The sequence below is a fragment of the Pelophylax lessonae genome (assembly GCF_965119305.1).
Source record: "Pelophylax lessonae genome assembly, chromosome: 9".
Classification (NCBI taxonomy): domain Eukaryota; kingdom Metazoa; phylum Chordata; class Amphibia; order Anura; family Ranidae; genus Pelophylax; species Pelophylax lessonae.
Genome location: NC_138776.1, coordinates 56028935 through 56046788, shown reverse-complemented (window position 1 = coordinate 56046788; position 17854 = coordinate 56028935). Strand labels below are relative to the sequence as shown.

General features: G+C 44.2%; 1 protein-coding gene across 1 annotated transcript in view; it reads right to left on the bottom strand.

The window, feature by feature from the left end:
* Positions 1 to 403: 403 nt before the first annotated feature.
* Positions 404 to 17854, bottom strand: part of LOC309564211 (pancreatic triacylglycerol lipase-like) — a gene marked incomplete at its 3' end in the record, with an annotated part of 122050 nt that continues 104599 nt past the window's right edge. Inside the window, exons 18-22 of the mRNA XM_082268838.1 lie at positions 15444 to 15562; positions 12895 to 13024; positions 9118 to 9226; positions 4848 to 5015; positions 404 to 467 (exon numbers count right to left, since the gene is read on the bottom strand). Coding sequence (XP_082124964.1) covers positions 404 to 467; positions 4848 to 5015; positions 9118 to 9226; positions 12895 to 13024; positions 15444 to 15562 — 590 coding nt within the window. The remainder of the gene's footprint in view (positions 468 to 4847; positions 5016 to 9117; positions 9227 to 12894; positions 13025 to 15443; positions 15563 to 17854) is intronic.

Sequence of the window (17854 nt, the reverse complement as noted above, 5' to 3'; positions counted from 1 at the left end):
CCTTTAAAGGACCATCATGTGAGATGTTAAATACTTCTGACCCCCCCTCACTTGGTCTGCTGAGCTGTACATTGTTTAGTCCTGACCATTGCACACTGTTTGCTGGGCTTTACACTACATACTGCTTACTGATGTACTCTACATGCTGTTAAATTTGCTGTGCCCACAAAGCAAAGTATCACAGCCCCACCATGTGAACATCCTCCTCTGGCTGTTGTTTAGCCTTTAGGTGGGTTGCTGGGGGCAGTAAAACCACAGCTCTACCGCCTGTTTTTACCTACCCTACCCCCAGCTGCTAGTGTAAAAGTGGCCTTATTGATTGACATTGTTTGCTCTTACACTGAGAAAAGAGACAGTTTGCGGGGCAAAAAAATAAATCTTTATTGTAGAAACGAATTACAGTTTAACAGGGGTTCAGAGTCTGAAGGACCTCTTCTTTCACTTGTCCACTGCCACAGAAACGGTACCTAGAAAGGAAAAAAGCCTTAATTTTTTATTCTTTTTTTATTATTATTATTATTATGTAAAATGTATGAAAGCATGCCATCTCCCAGAATCCTCACTGAACCACGCAAGCCATCTATAATATGTGCTCTACAAGCAACATTTATTTCAAGATTGACATGCATTTGTACACCAAAGGAGAAGACAACCAGATAAACACCAACAATTCAGATTATACTTTTGCAAGGTTTTCGCAGCTCAGGAATATCTGTAAACTGACTAAAGTTTGGTTCAGCATTTAAAATGAAGATTTTGGCAGAAGCTTGGTATTGGTTTGCAATCAATAGATGGGAAAGAGAAGAGAGCAGATTTCTTGTTTTCTTTGAATTATTCAACCCAATTAGTTGCTATGTGAAGCTGCCCTGTTTGGTGGGTGGTATATAGGAATAGGTTGTATTGGTCTGGTTGTATATGTATAGATTGTATAGGTCTAGTTGTTTAGATCTGGTTGTATAGGTTGTATGGGTATAGATTATATAGGTCTAGATGTATAGTTATAGTTTGTATAGGGTGTATGGGTATACACTGTATAGGTATAGGTTGTATAGCCCTCTTTTTGGCCCCACATTCAATCACATTCCAAAGCTTGCCGCCTCAACCTCTGCAACATCTCCAAAATATGCCCCTTCCTAACCAATGACACCACAAAACTCCTAACCCACTCCCTGGTTATCTCTCACCTCAGCTACTGAGATTCCTTCCTCATTGGATTACCTTTACATAGGCTATCCCCTAATCAGTCCATCATGAATACTGCTGCCAGCCTCATCCACCTTACCAACCCCTCAGCGTCTGCTACTCCTCTCTGCCAATCCCTCCATTGGCTGCCACTTACCCAACAAACTAAATTCAAAATACAAATAACAACTTACAAAGCCATCCACAACTCAGCTCCCAGCTACATCACTAACCTAGTCTCAAAATACAAACCAAATTTTTCTCTTCATTCCTCCCAAGACATCCTGCTCTCTTGTTCCTGAGTGACCTCCTCCCATGCTCGCCTCCAGGGCTTCCCCAAGCTTCTCCCATCCTTTGGAATTCCCTACCCCAATCTGTCCGACTATCTCCAACTCTTTCCACTTTTAGGCAACACCTGATTTTTTTCTTTTTTTTTCAGAGAAGCCTATCCTGTCTCAACCTAACTACTGTACTTTCATTTTCGTCATCAGCTCATCCCCCACAACTATTACCTTTTTGCAGTGGCGGAGCCAGAGTGCTAGCTGGGGTGGCAATTGCCACCCCAGAGGAAGTCCTTGCCACCCCTGTTGCCACCCCGGCCCCGCTCGCGCCTCGCTGAAAATATACGCTCAGTCATAAATAACATTAGCTGCCCTGAAGTTGAACGAGTGGGCGCCTGCAGCGCCTAGTTCTCATGACTCAGACTGACTGACTGTGACTGTCTGAGCCGAGCGCGGTGAGCAGCAGCAGCGGGCGGCACCATGAGCCGCTGCACAGCTAACCAATCACGCGTGCCTGCACACCTGATTGGTTCGCTGTGCCGCTACTCACGACGTGATTGGTTCGCCTGTGCTTACCGCTCGGTCAAGAGAAGAACTAGCTGCGGGCCGGGGATGGATGTCCCTTTGTCAGGCTGTGTTCTTCACTTCTTCTTCTACCTGTAACCGTTACCTTAGGTAAGTCTCTCTGCCTCTGGTGGTCTCTGCATGATTGAACTCTTCTAATAGATTAGTCAACTCACACTTCCCAGCTCATGGTTCGGTAGAGCTACTACCCCCCTAATTTCAATGACAGGGGTACCTATTTAGTACTGTGGTCCCTACACTCACCAGTGCCCAGCCTGTGGGAAATGTTGGTGTCTGCTTCCTGCATTAGGTGTCAAATCCAGGAGATAGACTGAATTGGTGACCCAATAATTCATGTACCATGTCCAGGAGATGTAGCCAAAGGACATATGGAAGGCCCCAAAACCTCATTTACCAGGCTAGGAGATAGGATCAAAGGGAAAGGGCAGGGCACTGAATTGGTGACCTCAAAACCTCAGGTACCAAGGCTATGGGATAAGATCAAAGAGCAACTAATGGGTGACCTCCCAATTTCCAAACCTCAAGTACCAAGGCCAGGTGATAATACCAAAGGGCACTGAATGGGTGACCCCCCACAATCCCAGGTACCTAGACATAAGATCTAAGGGCACTGAATGGGTGGGGCTGGTCACTACATTGTCAATTGATGGGGGGGCATGCTGGTCACTACATTGATGGGTTGGTACGCTGGTCACTGCATTGTCAATTGATGGGGGGGCATGCTGGTCACTACATTGATGGGGGGCATGCTGGTCACTGCATTGAAGGGGACATGGCACGCTGGTCACTGCATTGATGGGGGGCACGGCACGCTGGTCACTGCATTGATGGGGGGCACGCTGGTCACTGCATTGATGGGGGGCACGCTGGTCACTGCATTGAAGGGGACACGGCACACTGGTCACTGCATTGATGGGGGGCACGGCACGCTGGTCACTGCATTGATAGGGGGCACGCTGGTCACTGCATTGAATGGGGGCATGCTGTAGTAACTCTGCATTGAATGGGGGCACACTGTAGTAACTCTGCACTACTAAAACTGCATGATGAAGAGGATGCGCCGCAAAAAAATATCGCAATATATTGACCCCCCAAAATAATACCTTGCCACCCCTTTGCCACCCCTGTTTTAAAAGTCTAGCTCCGCCACTGCCTTTTTGTATCACTTGACCCTTCTTTCTAAATTGTAAGCCATAAAAAGCAGGACCCTCTGATTCCTCTTGTATCGAATTGTATTGTAATTGTACTGTGTCCCCCCACATTGTAAAGCACTGCGCAAACTGTTGGCACTATATAAATCCTGTATAATACTAATAATAATTGGTCTGGTTGTATCAGTATAAATTGCATAAGTCTAGTAGTATACTGTAGATCTGGATGTATAGATCTAGTAGTAGAGATTGTATAGGTCATATAAGTCCAGTTGTATAGGTTGTAAAGGTATAGATTGTATAGATCTGGCTGTATAGGTCTGTGTGTATGGATATAGATTGTATTGGTATAGGTTGTATAGGTCTGGTTGTATGGGGATAGATTTTATAGGTCTAGAAGTATAGGTCTGGTTGTATAGGTATAAGTTGTATAGGTCTAGGTTGTATATGTCCAGTTGCATAGGCTGTATAGGTATAGAATATATAGGTCTGGTTGTATATGTTGTATAGGTCAGGTTGTCTAGGCCTAGTAGTATAGGTATGGTTGTATAGGTTGACCAGGTCTAGTTGTATAGATCTGGTTGTATAGCTCTGGTTGTATAGGTATAGATTGTATAGGTGTAGGTTATATAGGTCTACCTGTATAGGTATAGTTGGTATAGGTCTACCTGTATAGGTATATATTATGTTGGTCTAGTTTTAAAGGTATAGCTTGAATAGGTCTGAATGTATAGGTATAGATTGTTTTGGTCTATGTTCTATACGTTTAGTTGTATAAGTTGTATAGTTATGGTTGCATAAGTATAGCTTGAATAGGTATAGGTTGTATAGGTCTAGCGTTATAGGTAAAAATTGTATAGGTCTAGTTTTATAGGTATATTTTGTATAGGTCTACCTGTATAGGTATAGATTGGTTTAGTTGTATAAAAATTGGTTGTAAAGGTCTGGTTGTATAAGTATAGTTTGTATATGTGTAGTTGTATTGATATAGCTTGTATAGGTCTAGTTGTATAAGTATAGTTTGTATATGTCTAGTTGTATTGATATAGGTTGTATAGGTCTAGTTGTATTGATAAACGATGTATAGGTCTAATGGTACTGATATAGGTTGTATAGGTTGTAAAGGTCTAGTTGTTAAGGTATAGTTTGTATAGGTCTAGTTGCATTGATATACGTTGTAGAGGTCTAATTGTATTGATATAGGTTGTATAATTCTGGTTGTATAGGTATAGATTGTATAGGTCTAATTGTATTGATATAGGTTGTATAATTCTGGTTGTATAGGTATAGATTGTATAGGTCTAGTTGTATTGATATAGGTTGTATAGTTCTGGTTGTATAGGTATAGATTGTATAGGTCTAGTTGTATTGATATAGGTTGTATAATTCTGGTTGTATAGGTATAGATTGTATAGGTCTAGTTGTATTGATATAGGTTGTATAGTTCTGGTTGTATAGGTATAGATTGTATAGGTCTAGTTGTATTGATATAGGTTGTATAATTCTGGTTGTATAGGTATAGATTGTATAGGTCTAGTTGTATTGATATAGGTTGTATAATTCTGGTTGTATAGGTATAGATTGTATAGGTCTAGTTGTATTGATATAGGTTTTATAGGTCTGTGTCTCCACAGTCCATCATACTCACGATTTGCCATTTCTGCCGTTCTGCACCGTTATAGAGGTGGCTCCAATTGTGGGAGACACAAGAGAAATGGCATCGTTTTTCCAGACAAACTTTACTCTGTTCAGATCTCCTGCATCCATCTCCACGTCAATGAAGCCTGTGTAAGTATTGGATGAGCTAATGCTTCCCCTATGGATAAAGAAAGAAATATGAGCTCTCTCTTTTATGTCAGTCGATGAATCCTGTCTTGCTAACTGAGTAACACATATATGAATTGGGACACATAGCAGTTAGACAGAGGCATATACAGTATATAAAGCAGAGAGTCTGACATTCAGAAAACATTCTTTGCAGGTGAATATCCCAGGTCTTTTAACTGACAGTGATTGCATCTTCACTAGAGAATGCTGGATGAAAGTCACATTTATTGCTTTATACATAGACCCCTAGGGCTAGGGAGAAAGGAGCTAGATGATGCAGGATGTCCTCCAGCCAGGAAATCAGGCAGGCTCTATCTGACTTGCTGCAGCTACTAATGCACATTATGAGAAGTGCACAGTGTGCAGTGAAATCAGAGTGTAGCACCCTCCTAGGTAGGTGCTAGTGACTGAGAGAGTATAGTTTTTGGCTCTGTCTGCCTATCAGAGGAGAAGCAGGCAAATCTATATTGCTTTCTGCCTACCAGAGAGCAGGATCTGTCAGTTAGGTCTGCTCAGTGTGCTCAGTATGGGATTCATTGGGTCTAGAGAACGTTTCACACTGGTCCAATAGGGAGGCATGTTGGACAGTGGGAGGAAACCTGACCAATGGATACATAGGCTTTGATACAGTCCTGGTGATTGGTAGAGACAGGCTGTCTCGGTGCATTATGGGATACTGTGTAAAAGCCAGGAGCACATGTGCTGCGGGGTCTTTGGCTGGTGAGGAGAGTCCCGGAGGGAGGGTGGTAGCTGCCTCCTCTTCTGTAGTGATGGCGCATGGTGGCAGGCAGTCAGCCAGGGGACCAGAGGAACGGAGCTGAACCCAGAGGTCCAGGAGAGCTGACTAGAGGGGAACAGGCACTGGAGGCCCCAAAAGTATAGTGAGTACAGGGGATCATGTCTAGGGGCCTGACCTGAGGGGGGCAATCCCGGTGTAGGATAGTCAGAGGACAGGTGTCAAGTGAAAGGGGATAGTAGGAGAGTATCCTGAAGATAATCTAGTCCATCAAGTCAGATCAAGTCTGGATAGACACTTAATCCAGATTCACCTAGTGGCAGGGTGAAACAGCAGCCTGACTGCATTGTCAGAAGTAGAAATCCTCTGCATTGTGAATAGTTAATTTGGAGTATCCCAGTATTCCCTTCTCCCATCCCTAATTTAAATAAATCAACAAAAACAACTACAAACCCCTGGTCTGATCATTGAGCCAAGACATAAAGTGTTAAAGTGTGAATGCCAGTATTGCTAACGGTAACCCAGGGGGACCCGAGAGTGAAATATCCAACAGCCCTCAAGGGGGCAGTGCTACAAGAGTAAGAAATGCCAGTACAGGAGAGGAGTCTAGAACTGTGCAAGAGTGAAAGGGAAGGCTGGAGTTCAGCTTTAAAGGATAAGTTCACCTTTAAAAAAAAAAATGCACATTTTTTTGCAGGTAAAAAATTGTGCATTTATAATTTTCTTGTTGTAGGACCTGGAAAGCATTGCACCTGCAATCAGCAGATCCCTCAAGCCGAATTATTGGGACGCCTACCTTTACACGCATGTAGCTCCCTCCAATGTAAGTGCTAGAGAGAAAGTATAGTTTTGAGTCCTGTCTGCTTACCAGAAGGACTGCAGGTAAATCTATATTGTTCTCTGCTTACCAGAGAGCAGGATCTGCTAGTGAGGTCTGCTCATTGTGCTCATGTGCAACTAATTCTGTCTGCAGAGTGTTTCACACTGGTCCAAAAGGGAAGCATATTGGACAGTGGGAGGAAAACGGACAAATGAGTGCACAGGTTTTTGATACAGCCCTGGTGATTTGGCAGAGGAAAGTGCCTTGGTGCATGCTAGGATACTGTATAAAAGCAAGGAGCATATGTGGCTTGATAGCAGAGTCCCAGAAGGAGGGGGCGGCTACCTCCTCCTCTGTAGAGGGGTCGTGCAGTCCCAGGTGGTCGACCTGGGGGCCTAAAGAGTACCAGTGAGGAGCTGAACCCAGAGGTCACGTGAAACTGACTGAAAGGGGAGACACTGGAGGATCTGATTCTGCAGTACAGTGAGTACAGATCTGTGTCAAGGGCCTGACCTGAGGGGGGTCACCCGGCAGCTAGAAGAGTCAGTGGACAGGGGTCAGTAAAGGGGATGATAGTGAGTGTCCCGAAGATAATGTAGTTCACCAAGTCTATTGCTGGAGAGAAAAGAGCAAGGAGACTTAACCCTTTCCATACATGTGGCAGTAAGGATTAAGCAGTACAGCTGCTTCCACGAGCAACCTGGTGAGGCCAAGTGACAGTTGTCCTTGTTCATTGTGAATAGTTACAGTTGGAGTATCCCACTATTCCCTTATCCCATCCAAGTTCCAAAATATACACTAAAAACCAATACCCCTGCACTGTTTATTGTGTGACGAGCCATCGGGAGTAGGGAGGGATGTGTGAACTGTTCCGTAAGTGACTGTGTGCTGGTAATCAGAGGAGGCCCAAGAAATCATCTTACAGCAGGCCCCACGGGGACAGTGCTACATGCACAAAAACTTTAATGCCATCCCAGTGTTAGTCCTTAGTCCCAGTGGCATATCATCCATGTGTGCAGGGTGTTCACTGCACAGGGGCCCCCGAGGGGGGGGGGCACTGTGACCCACCCTGCACCCATGGATGATCTCCTGGCTGATGGTCAGGGATTAATGGTGTGACAGCTGCTAGCACCGATCTCCCTGTATGACTTTTCAGCTGACAGCCGCTTCTCCTCCTTTCCCTCCTGCAGCTGTCAGCTGAAAAGTCGTACAGCGAGATTTGTGCTAGCAACTGTTCCCACCGCCACGCTGACCATCCCTGACTGTCCCCCGTGTCCTACTCTTCTGGCAGCCCTCCATGTCCTCCTCTGCCCCCCCCCCCCCCCGTGGCTTCCTCCGGCAGCCTCCGTGTTCTCCTCCGGCCCCCCTTGTCCTCCTCCAACTCTTGCCACAGTGTCCTCCTCTTACCGCTCCCTCAATGTCCCCCTCTTCCTCCGGCCCCTCTCTGTGTCCTCCTCCTCCGCCCCCTCATCCCCCCGCAGGCGCCTTCCCTCCTCCCCCGCCGGCTGCTGGGGGAGATCTGTCAGGATGTAGAGCAGAGGAAGGGGCCTGTAAATATGTCACTTAGTAGCTCCTTCCTTTTCTGAATTGGACATAGTGAGCGATCGCTACCGATCGCTCCTGTGTCCTGTGATAACTGAGCAGAGTAAACTATGTTTACTATGCCTCAGTTTATGAATGAATAGGAGCCTCTGTCTCCTGTTCATTCATTTTCAATGCTGAAGCTGCTGGGGAAGGGATTGGGGAATCTCTGTCCTCAGTCCCTTTCTCTGTCTCAAAGGGGAGATGTCAGGGGTCTGTTTAGACCCCTGATATCTCACCAAAAGTACACAAACTGGGCTGATAAAAAAAAAAATAATTACTAAAAAAGTAAATTGTAAAAAAATGATAAAAATAAAATTGTAAAATAAAAAAACAACTACTGACACGATCCCCCCACCCTACTGACACTGTCCACTGCCTCAACCCCCCCCTCAAAAAAAAAAAAAAAACATTGTGAAAAAAATGAAAAACAAATTAAATTATAAGAAAATAAATACATAAAAATAAAAAAAACTACTGACAACATCTACTGCTCTGCTGACATAGTCCACTGACAATGTACACCACCCCCACCCCCAATCATTGAGAAAAAAATAATACAAAGATAAATTGTAAAAAATAATTAAAAAAATAAAATTGTAAATAATAATAAAAATAAAAAACACTGTCCATTGCTCCACTTTCACCATCTCTGCCCTACTGACACCATCCACTGGCCCCCCAAAAAAGCATTTTGAAAAAATGAAAAAAAAATTAAATTGCAAAAAAAAAATAAAAAAAAAATAAAGAACTACTGACACTCACTACCCACCGCCGTATACTCCGCACTCCTCACCTGCACATTCTACCCACCTCCATACACTCGGCAGGGGAGGGGGGGGGTGACTGCAGCACTGGGAACATGTTACATGTTCCACCCTTACATTGAGTAGAACAAAGGTGAACTTATCCTTTAAATTCATTGCCAAATGTCTGTGCCAAATGTGTACTTACTTGTAGACCTGATACTGACGAGTATTTCCATTGGGGCCAAAGAGAGAAACTTGAAAGTATCCCTTCACGCTCGCTCCGGTGACCTGCGCACTCACCCTGTAACGCCAGCCTATGGGAATGACATTAATTCAATTGAAGGGACTGCAAGATAGTGTACAGCAGAACAAACAGACAGAATATAATAAAAAATAATATAATATAATCAGGGCTTTGTTTCAGCGGGGGTAACGCATTTCAGGTACCTCTAGCACTGAATGTATGTAATGGCAAGGAGTGATGCTGAAGGGTCTATTGATGCTGGCTGCTGGGGGATCTATTGTCGCTGGTGGGGTTCTTTTTCTGTGTGGGGGATATACTATTTCTAGGTATGTCTATTGTTTCTGGTGGGGGGGGTCTTATGTTGCTGGGGGGGGGGCAATTTTTTGCTGGGAGGGATCTACTGTTGAGGGAGAGGTCTACTCTTGCTGGCTGCTGGAGGGTCTATTGATGCTGGCTGCTGGGAGATCTGTTGTTGCTGCTGGGAGTCTATTGTCACTGGTTCGTTATGTTGTTGCGAGGGGTCCATTGTTTCTGGGGGGGGGGGGTCTATTGTTGTGTGAGGGATCTATTGCTGCTGGGGTGGGGTCTATTGTTGCTCACTGTTTTACTGTCTTGTTATAATTAACACATTCCATACAAATTACTTAGTAGCACAAAATGATACTTGGTCCTGTATTCTCTAAACGGGGTGGTACTGGGAGGTGGGTAGGGGGTGGAACCAAGGGATGGTGCTCAGAGGTAGGTAGGGGGCAGAGGCAAGGGGTGACTCAGAGGGGGGCTGGGGATTCCTGCACCTGTTCTCTAAAAAAAAAAAAAAAACAGCCCTGGATATAATACATATGCTGTATATTCAAATGTATGCAAACAGACTAAATTGATCATCACGACCAGATGAGATTCTAAAGTCATCATCAACCCATATTTCACTACATGATAACCAGAACATAATAAACAGGTATTGTCATATGATATATACCGGAAACCAATTATTGAAATCTGATTGGACCAGATATTATTAAATTCCTCTTCAAATATAAAGGGTCAGTTTATCCTAAGTTGTAATTTTATTGTTTAATGGTGGAGAAATAGAAATTCTGTTCTCTCTCTAGGGGACTATTGGTGAGATCTGACTCTGCATCTCTGCTGAGCCCATTTTGAGGCATTTCCGTCATTCCTGTGGTCAGTTCCCAGGCCTGTACATTAGACATGTGCGGTTCATTTTGTTCCAAATAAAAATTCGAACAAATTTTTCGTTATTTGGAGTTGACCTGATGGGGCCCCAGGGAAATGTAATTTGAGCCTTGGTAAGCAAATGGGAGCAGTGGTGTAGTCTAGTAAACTCCATTCATTAATTTAAGCAGAAATGAACAATGAAGCTGCCCTGTGCCCCCCTGTTTAGCTGATGGGGCCTGGGCCCATTGGTTGTATTGCCTTATCAGCAGCCCTGCAAGGGAGTCACTTAATTTGCAGGGATTTCTGCTCATTTTCTGTTTTGGCTATGGAAAAGGAAGTGAAGAGAATCTCCACCAATGGGACAACGATGGCAAAAAAAAAAAACTTACAGGGGTTATTACCCTCCCATACTCTATCCAAGATGGGAAAAAAAAATGTGACTATAGTTCTACTTGCCGACCACTTAACTGTGAAAATCTGTCATTACTTTGACGTTACCGTATCGGGATTATGGCTGCAGCTAGATGCCATAACCCCGTTATTTTTTTCCTTTCCTTTCTCATAAAAGTGGCCCAAGCAGGGGATTTACTACTCACTCACTTTTAGAAAGGGCAGGATGGGTCGTTCCCCCCCCTCCCGCCATTTCTCCGTGATTTTCGGCTTACATGGCAGATAGGGAAGCCCAAAAACCAATCCGGTGCTGGCGGAAGCTGGGCACAGAGATGAGCGAAGTAAAGATGGCCTCCGCTCATCTCTATGACCTAGCAGTACCGGAGTGACATCATGATGTCACTTCTGGTTCTGATCACATGTAAACAAGGCCTTTTTTTTTTTTAAAGCAAAATATCAATTTTTTTTTATTTTGCTTTTAGGGGTATAAGAGGGATTTGGGGTCTTTTAGGGGCAGTGTAAAAATTAAAATAAAAAAAAAGATTTTAAAGCATCCTCGTCCCCGCGTGCTTGCACGCATTGATGAACGCATGCTTAGGTCACGCCCACATATGTAAACGGTGTTCGCACCACACATGTGAGGTATCGCCATACATGTGAGTTAACGTCTGAGCGAGGGCAAAAGTTCTAGCACTAGACCTCCTCTGGAACTCTAAACTGGTAACCTGTAGACATTTTTAAAACGTCGCCTATAGAGATTTTTAAGTACCGTAGCTTGGCGCCATTCCAAGAGCATGCACAATTTGAAAGCATAACATGTTCGGTATCTATTCACCCAGCGTAACATCATCTTTCATAATATACAAAAAAAATTGGGGTATATATATATTATGTTTTGTTTTTTTAAATTCATTAAAGCGGAGTTCCATCCAAAAGTGGAACTTCCGCTTTAAGTACTCCTAGCCCTCTGACACATTTGGCATGTCATTTTTTTTTGGGGGGGGGGGGCAGGTACCTAATTTTGACAGGTACCTGCTCTCACTACTGCTCAGGGTGCCGCGGCACCCCGAACGGAAGTTCTCCTCTCCCCCTCCCTCCCTGCAATCTTCTGGGATACGTCAGAGGTCCCAGAAGATTGCCGGCCAATCAAGACACGCAGCACGACTCGCGCATGCGCAGTACTCACACCCGGCTGTGAAGCTGCAAGCTGTCACAGCCAGGTGCCCACACCAGTGATGCCGACGCCGCAGAGAGCAGAGGATTAAGGCTTCGGGCAGCTGCATCGCTGGATCGTGGGACAGGTGGGTGTGTGTTTATTAAAAGTCAGCAGCTACACTTTTTGTAGCTGCTGACTTTTAATAAACACAGAAAAGGCTGGAACACTGCTTTAAAGTGTATTTTCTCTAAAAAAAACTGTTTAAAAACAGCTGTGCAAAAAATTGTGCGTCATAAAAAATTGCAACGACTACCATTTTATTCTCCAGGGTCTCTGCTAAAAAATAGAATAGATGCAAACTCACCCTAGCTCTACCGCATAGTGAAATTAATATGGAACTGAGTGTCGGTGCTCAGGCTGCAGCGTCCAGATGCATGCAATTGCTTTCAAGTAACAAGAAAAGCCGGCATGCGAATGCTTCCTTTTGATGTGATTTATTCCAGCATGACAGCAGTGTACAACATGGTAAAATGCTAACGCCTTTCGGCCATAGCCTTACTCATATGAGTAAGGCTATGACCGAAAGGCGTTAGTGTTTTCCCATGTTGTACACTGCTGTCATGCTGGAATAAATTGCATCAAAAGGAAGCATTAGTGTGCCGGCTTTTCTTGTCTGCTAAAAAAAATATATATAATGTTTGGAGGTTCTAAGTAATTTTCTAGAAAAAAATTCTAATTTGAACTTGTAAACAAAAAGTGCCAGAAAAAGGGCTGGTCAGCAAGTGGTTATGCCAGTTTTTGGCAATGTTTTTCTCGGCAGTACAAGCGCAGGAATAGGGGTGCTGTTGTAGAACTTTATATTCAACCACATATCCAAAAATAAATTGTGGGCCATTCCCATTGCTGAGGCAGGGCATTGTGTTTTTCTGCTCATTGTGGGCATGCTACAAAAAAACATTTTTTATATATACTGTATGACCATTAAGCTCTGTTATGGTCTCTATGAAGGAAACACATACGTGCAAATGCGTTATTCTGGTCTCCGGTGTTGAAGTAGAACCTCTGGCTTGAAGAAGTGATCCCAGAGTAGGTATCGGCATAGTGACCCATCAAGGGGCATCCGCTACTAGCACATGGGAATCCGGTGCCCTGAGGTCAAAGACACAGTCATAGCATTAACATTAAAATAACGTCCGAAAATACATCTGTTCAGCAACAAAGAGAAGTCCAACCATTAGCTCTTGATTTTTGGGGAGAGAGAACTCTAAATACAGAGTTCTTTGCCACCTGAATAATATTAGGAACTGTGGGGTTTTTGGTGGGACTCAGAAAATGATTGACTGCTGAGTATACCTCCCCACTGTCCCTCTTTTGGAACTGAATCCGTCTGTCCCCCTTTTTCTTCCTCAGCTGTCCTTTTTGGTCTCATGTAAGGATCTCCATAAAAAATTTATTATTTGACCTTGGTTCACACCAGGAGGTGCGACCATGTACGCACGCCTTTGTGCATGTTCCCGTGTGTCGCAATCAGGTAAGCCTTATTCATTTCAATGGGCTGTCCTATAGGTGACATATGCACAAAAAGGTGCCTGCATGATTTTTGAAATTGTATCACACCAAACCACATATTATTGGGGTACCATGCATTTTAGCAAGTGTGTTTGAAAAGTGCATATGGGTTCCATTAAGAATTAATGCCACTGTCACACCCCTGCAAAGGGGTCACGCATTTGTGTGTGTTGCAAGAAACTTTTTGGGTGCGTTCCAGCAATGTACTGGTGTGAACAAGCCCTCAAGGTGAAACTAAATGCTTACAATAAAAACACTGCAAACAGGCCAGCTCTTTATTGCAGACATAGGTGTGCGCAGGCTATTGCATTAGGGTGTGCACCTCAAATCTTAAACACACATGCATGTGTGTGTCTATATGTATATGGCCCCTGTGCATTCATCTCCCTGCTGGCACAATGAAAGAGAAGTACTTTAGCACTTCTCTTATGGCTGAGCTGGTAAGAATGAGATCTTTCCCATCTCCCCGCCTGCACACAGAGCGATAATGCTAATGTGCACTAGGTGATTAGGGTGTGCCCAGGCACACCTGACACACCCTGTGCGCACGCCTATGATTGCAGATGAGACATGCAATGTCTCTTCTGCAATAGAATCAACTTACCTACATGTTAGCAATCCTCTGCAGAATGTACATTGCAGGCACAGTGCCAGTGTGTCGGGAAAAATTATTCCTGAACAGGCTGAACAAGATGGTCAAAAACCAGCACCCGGAAGAGGCAGAGTTGAAGATGCCAGTGCCAGCAAGGGATCTCATGAGAGGTGGACCATAGGTGGGTATTTCTTGCCTTAAGTTTTGCTTTAACTACAAAAGTGTTTTACTGCACTATAAACCTTATATTCATTGGCGTGTGCCTGAGCACACCCTAATTACTCCATGCGCAAGGGCAGCACTGCTGGCCCTCCTGTACTGGGCTGGGGCCCAACCAGTTTAAAAGGGGAGCGCGGGACCTGCCAAGCAGGAGAACCAGCTGTACTGCGGTATTGCAGACACCTATCGACATGTTCCTCCCCCTGAAGCACTACTGGCTTCTACCCCTCTCCCTCCCTCCAACTGCACTGCAGGGGATTTGTTCTACATCTGCACCCCATTCCCCTGCTGTCCGGGCCCCCTGTGTTACCCCTTTACCCATAGCACTGCTGACCCCCATCTTCAGCTCTCCTGCCAGCAGCTGTGGGCACTCAGGGGGATGTTTCAGGAAGGAGAGCAATAATAATAAATAATGTCATTTACTGGCCCCTTCCTTTACTGAATGCACACAGTGAGCGACTGGTGCAGATCGCTCCTGAACCCATTCATCGCCGAAGCATACTAAGCTGTGTTTACTATGCTTCAGTTTGTGAATAAATAGGAAGCCTCAGAGCGCTTTCTACTCATCTGTGCAGCTGAGGCTGCAGAGAAAGGGACTGATGTATCTATGTCGTCAGTCCATTTCTTAGCCTTAAATACGAGATATCAGGGGTCTGTTTAGATCCCTGATTTCTCACCAAGCCTCCCAACAGGGCAGTTAAAAATGTAAAAAAATAAATATAAAAAGTAAAAAAGAAAACATTTTAAAAGTAATTTTCAAAAATTAAGGCCTCGTTCCCGAGTGTTTTGCTTTCTATAATTTTGCAGCTGTGAAATGTATACACCCCTAGCCACTGCCTCTGTTGATTTGTGTTTGGGTTTTGGGGTGCACACCTATGCTTTTATCTAAAATTTAATCTATTTTAAATGTTATTTTGGTGAATATAAAGGAAAGCCAAAATAAAAGAAAATTATTGCAAAAAAATTTGTGTTAAATCAATCAACTTTTGCCCATTAATCCTCGTGGTCAATGTTACTGGAGGTATGGTGGTGGCGTGTCCTTTGCCAGTATACTTTGTGCTCTAATGCTTCCCTTCTTCCCACCTCTCAAAGTTTGGAGGTATGTTGTTGAGTCCCCCAAGATTAGAGATTTGGAAAGGATACAGTGTGTTGGTGTGTCAACGAAAAGCCATTGTGTCAGGTACTCACAGAGGAGAAAGTGCTGTAGGTGGAGGCAGGGTAGCCGGCAAAGCCGTCACGTTTCAGAATACTCTCTGTGTAATATTTATAGCTTCTTAGGTGATTGCAAGCAACGAAATTACGGGTACCTGAAAGGGAACAAATCTGGATAATGTCATCTGAAAATTCACACACTAAGAGAATGTACTGAGAACTTTATACAAGCAATAGTCAAGGAGAGAAGTTTATTCCCAATTCATTTCTTGATGTGAACCTTTTTCTGCCTGACTGTAAGGGAAAATTCTGCACACACAAAGTACAAATATATGCAGAAATGTATAATAATATATATACAAAATAATTAATAAAAAAATATATACATCAGCAGATAACAGAAAACAGCTTTTTTTTTTCTCCTGAAAATAACGTAAGTAGAACTGTATACAAAGAAACATAATTTGAATATCATTAAACTTCTAATTTATGCAAAACACAACTCACCTCAACCTAAATACTGCCTCAGGCTAAGAAATGATTAAACCTTTAGTGACGATTCAGTGGTGCGATGCGGGAACCCTGCGAATCCACTGCATCGCACCCGACTCGCAGGCAGTTCACACTGCCATATGCGAACCACTGGGAGTGTCAATACAAAGTTAATGACAGCCCCAAATTAGTGTGCATATCGCAGTGTTAACTTTCAATTTAGGCAGGAATCGGATTGCATAGGTGTGAACACCCATGCAACCCGATTCTGGTGCAGACCAAAAAAAGGGTCCTGTGTGACTTTGATCCGAATGCGATGCAAATTCAGCCAATCTGTATGGCTGAATTTGCATCGCATAGACATTGCATGTGATTTGCAAAGCAGTGCGATGCAAATCACATGCGATGTCTGACATCACTATAGTGTGAACCCGCAGTTAACCCATGCATGTAGCTTTTTTCCAAAAATCTGATCTTATAAAAATCTAGAGGATGTGAAAGGATACAAAGAAAATCCACACGCCCAGATACTGACAGACAGCAGCTACGGAGACCTGACATTCCTCTGTGCCTTTGTCAGGGCTCCTGCCACCACCTGTCTTTCTCAAGACCACGAATCTTCCCAACCTCACCCCCAGATTGTTGAGCACCACCATCTCAATAGGAAGGACTTTTTTTAGAGTGGAAATTTGACACAGTGCATTCCACGTGAAGTAACTAACTACTAAGTTATGTAAAAAAAGCGTCTCAAAATCAAAATCCCAGTGAGTTTTAAAGGCCCCGTTTGACCACTCTGCATAACTCAAGCAGGAAAGGGATACACAGAGCTCCAGCCACCCACTTATAGACTTCAATACTGAAGGGGCACTGAAACAAGAAATTGTGCATCACCTCCTCCACCTGCCATGGAACAAGCGCCAGGCCAAATCCAGAAACTTTAAAGGGATTCTCTGTTAATTCATAAAACGCAGACCCTCCCTCATAACAGGGCCTGAGCAATCCCTCAAGGCTAGTGGCTCGCTAAAGGCAGATTCAACAACCCTCCTCTCTAGGACCTTCCCAGGAAGTTACATAATTTCCTTCACTGTCACTCGCCACTGCCAAAGAATTTTCAGGCACGGGGCAACAAAAGACGGGAGCTTATCGTGTCGTACCCGCAGGCTTTTTTCACTGGTCCACCATTCTCCCAGCTCTTCAGAAAAGGCATAAACCAGGACTGAAATACACCCACTCAGTTGGTTCCTCTGCCAGCATATTACCAAAATTATATTTCAAAAAGATCAGAGAAAAAAAAAAAAAACACCGGGTTGACATACCTAGGCCACCCATCCACCTGGGAAGGTAGGTTACAGAGAGACACTGGCAAAACACAGACAAAGCTGACATAAATTTGATTCCGATATGATGGATTGAAAATGCATATAGCAGAGGACCTAAAGGACACCATTGATGCACATCTGAGCCAACCTCAAAGGGCTTGTCCATGCCAACCCTTCACAAGCATGAAACTTTCAGCCCCCTGTACAAGGACTTCAGTCAATAGATAAAGCCCCCCTCCAGGCCATACTTGACAAGAAGCAGCCATGGGTACTCATGATTGACCCGATCAAAAGCTTTAGCATGATCCAATGCCAACAGAAACATTCTCCAGTCTGCAGTCCTGTACCGCTCCAGAGCCTCCCAGAAAGCTAACACCGCTGAAAAATTGCTTCTTGTAAGATCCTTGGTATATTCAATGCCTTTCTGACTCTTTACTTCCGGGTTGCGTTCCACCACTCAGGTAGGTGGAACGCATATGGGTGTGGTAATGGTTCACAGCGCTGACGTCATCATCAGGCGCCGCATAGGGCGCCTATTTCAACTGACGGTCTGCACTCACACATTGTTCGTGCAACCGCTCCTGATAGATGCCTAACCTGACGCTGCCGAATCTTCCAGTGACACACCCCATTCCT